At 33.0% G+C, this 10,748-nt stretch overlaps 2 protein-coding genes and 1 long non-coding RNA gene across 4 annotated transcripts in view; 2 read left to right on the top strand and 1 right to left on the bottom strand.

Annotated features, from left to right (window-relative positions):
• Positions 1–10,748, top strand: part of LOC132167446 (uncharacterized) — a 48,433-nt gene that overhangs the window by 20,202 nt on the left and 17,483 nt on the right. The gene's annotated exons all lie outside the window — the stretch shown is intronic.
• The window catches only part of LOC132167448 (uncharacterized), a 34,385-nt gene continuing 23,873 nt past the window's right edge, over positions 237–10,748 (bottom strand). The window contains exons 2-4 of one of the 2 annotated variants that reach the window (XR_009438682.1): positions 1,636–1,856; positions 1,393–1,516; positions 237–1,295 (exon numbers count right to left, since the gene is read on the bottom strand). Coding sequence is in view for 1 of the 2 variants with exons in the window: in XM_059578432.1 (XP_059434415.1) it covers positions 1,267–1,295; positions 1,402–1,516; positions 1,636–1,856 (365 nt within the window). In the remaining variant the exon portion in view is untranslated. The remainder of the gene's footprint in view (positions 1,296–1,392; positions 1,517–1,635; positions 1,857–10,748) is intronic. The other variant, XM_059578432.1, reaches the window with a different exon arrangement.
• LOC132166925 (uncharacterized) lies at positions 4,407–5,540 on the top strand. Its single transcript, XR_009438642.1, has 2 exons — positions 4,407–5,006; positions 5,104–5,540. It is a non-coding gene; the product is annotated as an uncharacterized LOC132166925 (long non-coding RNA).

Below are 10,748 nucleotides of genomic sequence, written 5' to 3'. Positions count from 1 at the left end.
TTTCCACAAGCATTTGTTGGAAGCAGTCATTCAATTTCTTTTGAAAACCATAGACATACTCCAACCGGAAAACATTCTTAAAGAGAGGCTGAGATATTCGATCATTATCTTGTCAGTTAAGTTAAACCAATTCAACATTTGATCATTCAAAATTAGTGTTTATACAAGATAATACCAACGACAAATATCTACAACCTTACACAGAGGCTACTATTCAATGAAGCAGATGCCCAACGAACTTCAAACTGTTTTAACTTTATTACTGCAGATTGCATAAGGAAACAAATTACAATGCTTTATACATTGCGAATGTGCATTTATAGTGTTATTTCTTTTCCATCAAGCTCCACTCTTAGATGAAAGATGAGAAATGAGGAGCGCTTGACCCACCCAATTCGGAAGCTTGTGCTCTTCGGCCATCCCCCAACAAGCTGCAAATTCTTTTAAGCATTTTGAAAGAGATTTTTAATTATCATACAAAATTAGCAAATAAAAAAAGTTTAATACTGTAATTAAATTCTTGTCCTACAAATTACAAATTCAAACAATTGGGAGAAAAAAGAAAAAACCACAAACACAAACAAACTAAATGAGCTAAAAAAAGGAACATATTAAAGATTAATAGCATTGTTTATGATCATAATCATCGATGCCACTCAGCACATTATCAGTTCCTAGGAAGCTATACATAAACATATCAAAAAAAGAAGAACGAAAAAGCAGGTCTGGGGTCAGACTACCAAAGGAGGAGAGAGACTGTTACCCCTGGATCGGATCGGATGCTCAGCAGTGAAGCTTCGTACGGCGTTTAAATTAACATTACTCAAATAACTTAAATAATAACAAAGTCTGCCAAACGAAAGCTTTAAATTAAAAGTACATCAACAGTTCAGTTTACGGAGACCCAAACAAAACAAAAAAAAAAAACGACAAATATATTAAAACTAATACTAAATGTTTTCATTACAAAATAAAACTTAGCACACATTCATTTATTTATCTTGGTAAAAGCGGCAAAAATACATTCTAGCCAACGCTGCATGTTCATTAAAATTATGAATCCATAATCTCGAGAAATCTGAGTCTTCCATCACAACTCCATTTGCCAACACAACTCCATTTGCCAGATAAAAAATATACAAAAAAAAATTATTATAAAATAAAACTTAAAACTCATTCTTTCATTTATTTAAGTAAAATTAGCAGATGCATTCTGGACAACCGCAGCGTGTCCATTCAAATTATGAATCCATAATCCCGAGATATTTACGCCTTCACAACACAACTCCATTCACCTGATAAAAAAAATATCCCAAGAAAACAAATTAATTCTATATAAAAATTATGAAAAAAAATAAAAAAAACACAAATAAAATAAATCAAAAACATTACCACCCTAACCTTCCGGCCACGGCCAAACACAAACTCCGTCGGAGTGGCCAAGATAAAACTCAGTAGGGGTGGCGCCGAAACATTTCAGAGTTATTAAATCGACAAAACCTCCTCCGTTCCCAATCTGGTTAATTTCCACATTCCATTTTTAATTTTTCAGATAAATCGGGCACTAAAATTCAAAGAATGCTAAATAAAAAAATAAGTAAAATTAACAAATAGCAAAATAAAATTAAACCAAACCTTGCAAGCCCGTTTAGAAAAAGAGCACGTAACAGTCACCGCACGTTCGCAGCGTTCACACGACATAAGAAATTTCTGATCGTCGGAAAGTTGGATTCTCCTCACAAAATCCATTGTTACGTTCACACGGGAAAGGGAGTGGGAGGAACCAGGGAGCAAGGGAATATGGTTGAGTTGAATCGTATCAGAAAGGATAAATAGAGTGAAAAAGAGATTTTTACCTTGAACAGGCACACGTATTAACATTATCGATTAGAGAGTCTGAGTAAAAAGATTGGAAGGCTTTTATAAAGTAATACAGTGACATTGATGAAATGACAAAATAAAAATGGATGCAGTAAATAATTATCAGTTTCACCTGAATTTTATTGATTTTCGAAGTCTGATTTTTTTTATATTTTTTGTTTTTCTCTCGCTTTACTCTGACGGAAGATAAGACTAGCTGACCTGACGTAGAGATTCTGTAATCAGTAGTAGAATCCCAAGCGAAAGATATTCGCAGATAAAAAATAAAAAAAATTTAATAGCTTTTTCTGACCCAAACACGTGCATTGGCATATCGATCAGAGTGTTAGGGTGAAAAGACAGAAAAAAAAATGACAGAGAGAGAAACGTGTCATTCATTGACCTCAATTATTCTGATGGAGAGAGAAACGGTAAAAAAATGACAGACAGAGTGTTAGGGTCATTCACCTCTTTACTGATGGAGGCACGTGTTTCGTTCATTGCAAAAGGGTAAAAAGACGTGGGAAAAAAAGAAAAAATGCTGCAGGTATTTTTCTCTCTCAACTCTTTCTTTCTTTTCTGGATGAATTCTCACTGAACTTTCTCTCTCTGGCCCTTAGAATTTGTACCGTCAAGATGCATGCCAGGTCCATAATTTGTTAATTTTAACAATTATTTAATTAATTGATATTATTGTCTGTATATAAATTGTTTCTCTTTTTCAATTTTTGTTTTTGGTTCCTCAATTTTTGTTTTGTTATCTTCCATGATTTACTTTTAAATGTCAAGTTTTATTCAATGATTCCTCTTAGCAAACGTTTGGTCCATTATTTCTGATGACGCAATTTCCCTGAACACAACCTGGAGTGAAGCTCGTTTTCAAAAACTGATGCCCACAAAAGAAGAAATGCTTACGCCACCACAGAGCTCACATGGGTATTAAGTGCTTGCGTTTGGCGGACCAAACACATGCACTTAGTACCCATGTGCGCATGCAGGGGCGGAGGGAGGGTAAAAAAGTAGGAGAATTTTCCTTACCCCCATCAGATTTTTCTTGGATACCCAAAAGGCCCACTCTCAGCCATTCATCAAGGGCATCAGCATTCGCAGTGTTGGCAATCGGCAAGCATTCCTCAGACCCTCAGACTCTCAGTTTTACAGTTTTAAACTGATTCAGAGATTTAAAAAATTAGGTAGGTTAGCAATGAAGAAGATGATACACGGTTACAAACGGCGCCATTTAAACATTTATTAATCTTTAATATATGACAAAACGCTTCGTTTCACATAAAACCCGTGAGTTGCATTTTTTTTGATTTTCTTAAATGACCAAATGCTCCGTATTTCGTGCCTGACAGCTGGGTTGCGTGAAGACCTCAGAGTTAAGGTTGCGTGCGTTTTGGCCCTTTGGGGTTAGGGGTGCGTGGGTCATCCAGAAAAGAAAGAATAGTTGAGAGAGAGAGAAAAATAGCTGTAGCGATTTTTATTTTTTCTCCACGTCCTTTTACCCTTCTGCAATGAATGACACTCTGATTGAGGGATGTCATTATTGAGACGTGAGGTGAGCATGATGTGTCTGCTGCCCGCGATGTGTCTCACCCGCAGCACCTCCTGCAGAAATTTCTCCAACACGTCAAGAAATCTCTCACATGTACTTTCAGAAATCCCAAGAAGTTCACATGATGTTGTCTTCACCTGCAGCACTTTCACCAAGAATTCAAATCCTTTGTCTCATTCTACTTCAACACAAGGCTCACGTGAATAAGGGGTGATTGGCAAATGGGATCGCTTAAATACTGTAATTAATTGTAAATTAATATATAAAAAAATAAAAATATTTGGTATAAAAAAAATAAAAATGTGGTATAAAAAAATAAAAAAATTTTGTTTTGTAGAGATTCTTTTTATTTGAATAATAATAAAAAGTGAATAATTTGATATTAAAAGTAAAAAAATTATAATATTTTGATGTTAATTTTTTTTAAAAATAGTGATAAACAGTATTTGAGCCAATCACATCCTAGATAATATGTGTCTTCACTATCTCCAACAATTCAAAATGCTTCGGTTCACGTGAATTTGCAGAATATCTAAGAAGTCCACGGGAATCCTCCGCTGAGTCTTCTCGTCAAATTCCCCATCCTTACAAGTCTATGCTACGTCTGACTCAATGCCTATTGACACTACAGATCAAGCATATTTTTTTTTTTGTAAGAAGATCAAGCATATTAAGACACTTCAGAGCATTTCCGATAGTCTCATCAAAACTATTTCTTTTTATTATTTTAGTAAAGCAATTTGATAAAAATGATTAAAATTCATCATTTTTAATCTCATCAATGTAATAAAAAATAAGTAGTGAGGGAATAATATTTAATCTTTAATGATTATTATTTATTCACTAAATAAATAAGAAATAATATAGATTTTTTTTTATATTCTTTGAAAAATAAAAGTAAAAAACACAAAAAAATATTTTAAAAAAAATAATTAAAATAGTAATGTTAAAAAAGTAGATAATTGAAATAGAAAAATATATATTTTTAGTTATTTTAGTAAATAAAATATGGTGAAACTGCTGAGAATGATGATAGCACAAGCTACGGACACAACCTTTAATTTAACCTTTCTTTTTCTCTCTCATCTCTTCTCCTTCTTCTTCTTTCCCTTCTTTCCCTTCCAGCCGCACCTCTCTCCCTCTCTGCCTCACTCATCTCCATCTCCCTCTCTGCCTCACTCACTCGATCTCCTTGAATGGTGAAGTCTGGTGAGCATATATGAGAACCTTGAAGTTTGGTTTGATCGGTCTGGGTTTCTGGGTTTCTGTTGGGTCTTGATCGGTTTCTGTTGGGTCGGTCTGGGTTTTTGCTGCATCGCCTCATCTTCTCCGAGTTCTCTGTTTGGGTCCCAAGAAACGGAGGAAAACGAAGATGCGAAAATTTTTCCTGTTATTTTTTTTCCGAGTTTTCATCTCGCTGGAAGAGGGCTGGTTCAGCTTTGCCTAAGGCGCTGCCCACTGCACGACGACGGTGGCTCAACCACCGTTCTTCAGTGTCTCTCTCTCGGCTTGAACAGAGCGCTCACCATTCTCTCTCAATCTCGAGAGGTTGTGTTCAGAGAGTTTTTGCAGCTAGAAGGTTACGGCGGTAATGGTTTTTACTTATTTTATCTCTTTTTTGATTTTTTTTTTTGTTAGAATTTATATATAGAATTAATTAGTGTTTTTGGTATATCTTTTATCAGATAATGGAGTTGTGAACGTAGCGATGGATTATGTGAGGAGAATTTAACTTTCCGACGTCAAATCTTTTTGAAAAAGAATACCTAATAGTTGCTGCACATTGGCAGCGCTGACAAGTCATGCGAAATTCGTAGAAATTTGTAGAGTTGATCTTAATCCATCTTTCCGACGATCAGGATCAACACTACGAATTTATACGAATTTTGTATGGTTTGTGAACGCTGCCAATGTGCAGCGACTGTTGCGTCTTCTTTTTCAAAAAGAGTTGCACCAAAAGTCGACTTGCTCTTTATCAATTTTTGACTTGTGTATTTTAATTTTTCATGATGGTGGATTTGTGGGAATTCAGTATAAAGATGTGATATCGGGTTATTTAGTGAAATGGGAATAATCATAATATAATAATAATTAAGTGTATTAAACACTTATTTCCAATTTATTTACATCGGAATCACTTTTATTCTATTTTACTTGTTTTGCTTTTTCCAGTTCAATTGAGCTTGTATGCTCTAACTCTAGCTATAGGACTGAAGATGGTCGAAATTGAGATTGTTGAAATCCCCTTTATATGTTTAGAAATGGAAATACAACTTGAAAGTTATTAAAGTTAATGAATTTTTAATATTTGTTTGTTTTACTTCTTGTAGAGCTAAACTATATATATATATATATATATATATATATATGTATGTATATATAATTAGAGTTGAATCTTTGAAGATGTTCTCTTTTTTTTTTACCATAAACAAATTTTCGAATGGCTACATTTGTATGCTTTGTAACGTAGTTGAAATTGATTATTGATGAAGAGTATTTATTGGATTAAAGAATTTTAATCGAAGTATTTGATTGACATACTAAAATATTTATATCAAATTTCAAACTTGGTTCTCTGAAAGACGTTATGGTGATTAAATTCAATTGACTTGTAAAATATCCATTAAATGCATTCACACTTTTTTTAGATGTCTGACGTTGTACATGCAACGTCAGACATTTAAAAAAGGCGTGAGTGCATGTGATGGGGTGTTCGACAAGTCAATTGGGTTTAATCACCATAATTTTCTTGAGAAAACCTCACGGTCGAAATTTGATATAGTTATTTGAATATATCAATCGTATGCTTCGATTAAAATCCTCTGATATGGTAAATACTCTTCATCAATAATTAATTTCAATTATATTACAAAACATAGAAAATTAACCATTTGTTTATGGTCAAAAAGGAGAACATCGGCAAAATTCAACTGTAATTATATATATATATATATATATATATAGTTTAGAATTACAAGAAGCAAAACAAATAAATATTAAAAATTCATTAACTTTTAAGTTGTATTACAATTTCTAAACATATAAGGGGATTTCAACCATCTTCGGTTCTAACTAGAGTTATTTAATTATTTAATTAATATTTTAAAAATCTTTAAACAACTTAACGACTATAGTACCGGTGACGATTCACTCTTGCATAGTAATGCATCTATTTGAAGGAAGCATTGAAAGAATTCTGTAATTATGAAGTTATTTCGTGGCTATTGCTAAGCTTTTGTATAAATGCCGGTTTGGACACTCAAATTGAAAGAAAGAAAAATTGTCAACTTAATTTTGATTTTTATTGGAACTTATTTCCGACAGCTCAAGAATTTGGAGAATTTTTCTCACAAACGGATGGGCAAGTAAATGTTAATTTCCAAACTGATTTTTTTTTTTAACTAGACTTGGAGAATTTTGAAAAGAACAGTTGGAATTCGGTGCAAACTTCAGCCGAACCCTTGGGAATCAAAATTCGGTCCAATCACTTTCACCAACAAAACATAAGTTTTATTCATTTGGGTTTGTAATTTTGAATAAAAATAAAATAATATTTTTATGTTTTTATTTTATTTTTAAGTGAACAATAATACTTGTAATATATGACAAAAACAGTGACCAAATGCTCCGTATTTTGTGCCCGACCAAATACTCTTCACCTCAAGAGTTAAGGCTTCCAATTCAAATGGTGATAATATTGGATTTAATCCTGAAAGGTGGGTTGCGTTAAGTGCCCAACTCTGAGTTAAAAAAAAAAAAAAACGCTTTATTTCCTTAAATATTTAAAGATTAATCTCGTGGGCCTTTTAAAATTGGAAAGTGAAAAAGTAACTTTTCGCTTTATTTTCGACCAATTGTGACTTGGATTTGAATTATGGGTCCTAAGAAAGATTATTCTTCTGGCTTGGGTGCTGACTTGTACGGAAAACATGGGTCCCATTGTTTGCTTTACCAAAAATACATACTTAGAATTAAATCCAATATTATCGCTTCAGTAGGCACAGGCACCCAACATTTGAATTAAATTTTTGAACAAAGAAACAAAATGTTCAAATTTTCTTCAATCCAATTTAATAAATTATCATGAGACCACAAATCTTGGATTGGGATTCCCGGCAATTCTGTCAAAATTGCCAATCAATTTTTTCTCAAATCTTAGCTATCCAATATTATTCAACCGCCCCCAATCTATCACATGTCTCACTAAAGATAAATAATGAAATATTATTTATTTATTTTTTAAAAATAAATATAAAAAAAAAATTAAAAATTAAAAAAACTGGGTTGGCCGGCCACCCCATAGCCAAAACCTAAAAATTAATTTTTGTGTTTTGGCCATGGGAGGTGACGAAACCACCACTATGGCCACGAGGGTGGCTTCCAACGGGCCCCTGGAAGCCACCCCCATGGCTTAATTGGGATGGCCGGTCACTTCAGTTTTTTAATTTCTTAATTTTCTTTTATATTTTATTTTTAAAAAAAATAAATAATATTTTATTATTTATCTTTAGTGGGACACTTGGCAAATTGGTAACTGTTGGAGGGCATTAATGGCCAAAATTTAAGAAAAAATTGATGAACAATTTTAGCAGTATTGCTGGGATCTCAATCCATCCACAAATCTTCCATTAAATTCCTTCACTAAAAACCTACTTTATTTTCATTAATTTAAAACATTTTATTTCCATTAATTCTAGGCTGTTCAAACTTCAAATACAAAGCTCCTTTCCTATTCCATCAAATTGCAATTTACATGCTTCTTTCATCAGCCTTCCATTCCATTAATTTCCCATTATTATACTTAAAACGAAAAACAATATCTCATCATTTAATAATAGCAGATTCCAAGAGTTGGGGTGAGGCCCGTGAGGGGGTAGTATGCATGCACCCATATCACACGTTGTCACAAAGCCCAAACTGGCAAAACTGTAATGACATGGGACAAAAGAGAATGGTCCCCATTGAGTATTGAGAGAGGAGAGAGACTCTGGTCAAATACCCAAAGTCAAATGATTCGGAAATCAGGAAAAAGCTTAGCTGCACATAGATATACCAAAAAACTTTAGTTATTTATATAAATTCTAAAAAATTTAAAAAATTAGAGAAAGAAAATTATTGTAAGCCACGTGCCATCGCAAACAGAGAGTGAGCTAGGATCTCATGGACAGAACCAATAAGGCTACCTAACCACCAAACCTCATACCATCTTAGATATACAAGTTTATTTCATGGTGATTTAATATGTCATTAGAGAAAATAACGTGAATTTATACTCTATTTATTAATTTACTCTTAAGTTGATGGAAAGTATTTTTAGATGCATCTGGTATGGTGGAGGAGGAGGAAATGGGGCTCAAGGTCAGGACAGGTGGGGCAATCCAAGAGAGGAAGCAAGTTATTTGGGTGGATTGCTGCTGCAGTTGAAGAAAATTATGAAGGCTAGGCTTAGAGGGTAGCTTAGAGGGTAGCTTTTGGGTAGACACAAATTTTTTTTAATGGGAATTGGAATCAAACAGTAACTAATTCTCTAATTTGTGATGATAATACTGGCCAGGCATATATGAGAATTTTTTATTGTGGAGATTCGAACCCACGCCCCACTAGATGCCCTGACTACTTGAAAACTTCCTTGGGCCACCACCCTTGATGGTCACTATTTTCATTAATTTGAAACATTTTATTTCCATTAATTCTAGGCTGTTCAAATACAACGCTCCTTTCTTTTTCATGGGTTGGTTAACTAACTTTACAAAGTTTACCTTTCTTCTCCAAAGTGTTGGAGCAAATTTTCCTAAACGAACCAAAAGATGTGCATAAAGGTGAGAAGCCCAGTTATAATTTGACTACCCACTAGGTTTTATTGATTTTCGAAGTCTGATCTTTTTTTGTTTTTGTTTTTGTTTTTTGTTTTTCTCTCTTTCCTCTGACGAGAGATTGAGCTAGCTGGCCTGAGGTGGAGATTCAGTAATCAGTAGTAAGATCCCCAAGAGAAAGATATCATCATCATTTTTTTAATTTTTTTAATTTTTTTAATTTTTAATTTAATTTAAATTTTTTTTTTTGGTGCTGAATATTATAGTCCACGCATAGCGGGGGAATTGGGCTCCCTTCTTTGTACGGAGCCATGCGCCTTAGTCCCGCCATCTGTTTTTTATTTTTTTATTTTTTTACAAAATATATTATTCGAAATTAAAAATGCAAAAACAAATAAGTGCACAGTGATGATGGATCAAATCCGTCACTGTTCACTACTGTGTGTGCACAGTGTGTGCAACGTCAGACATCTAGAAAAGGCGTGAGTGCATATGATGGGGTGTTCGACAAGTCAATCGAGTTTAATCACCATAATGTCCTTCAGAGAACCTCGCATTCGAAATTTGATATAGTTATTTTAGTATGTCAATCTTAGATTAAAATCATTTGATCTGGTAAATACTCTTCATCAATAATCAATTTCAACTATATTACAAAGCATACAAATGTAACCATTTGTAAATTTGTTTATGGTGTAAAAAAACATCTTCAAAGATTCAACTCTAATTATATATTTAAGGATAGATATTACCTTTGAACAATGGAAATGATTAATTTTTTATGGATTAATCTAACTCCATACACTATGCATGCGTGTAGAATTTATGAGCATTGATGATGTAGAATGCCAAGACCAAATTCATGTCGCTAAGACGCTAACCAATTTTTTTGATATATATGCTAAAGAAACACAAGTATAAATTGAAAAATAATCACAATACAATAGTTATGCTTTGTTGTTATAAGACCCATTGACAGGCCAATAGGTTGTATTGACCGGAATATGTGAAGCATTTAACTAATAAAGTAGTAAAGACAACAGCTTCACCGTCTTAATGAAAAATTTAATAGAATCAACTACAAATCACTATTTAAGCAGGAAAATTTAATAAATTCCACACCTACGAGTTAATGGAAGTGAATTCTAATAAATTCATAAAATCATGTGCTTAATAAATAAAAAATAAGGGAAAAGTTGAGACAAAAAGTTGTGCCTTTATCATTCCTCCTAAAAAAAAGACATCTATAATTTGTTACCATTATTTCATTAATTGATGTTGTTTATATATATAGATCGTTTCTCTTTTAATTTTCAATTCTATTTTTGGTTTTTCCTTAGCGAATCATTGTTCATACTCAATTTTTGTTTTGTTCTCTTCCATATTTTATTTTTAAATGTCAAGTTTTGTTCAATGATTCCTCTTAGCAAACATCAATGGAATGAAAGGACATTTGTCACTCATTAAATCAAGTTAATGAGTTATGATACACATAGATTTAGATTCCATCTTTATTT

The sequence above is a fragment of the Corylus avellana genome, chromosome ca1 (assembly GCF_901000735.1).
Source record: "Corylus avellana chromosome ca1, CavTom2PMs-1.0".
NCBI classification, from domain to species: domain Eukaryota; kingdom Viridiplantae; phylum Streptophyta; class Magnoliopsida; order Fagales; family Betulaceae; genus Corylus; species Corylus avellana.
This window is presented reverse-complemented; position numbering and strand designations above follow the sequence as displayed.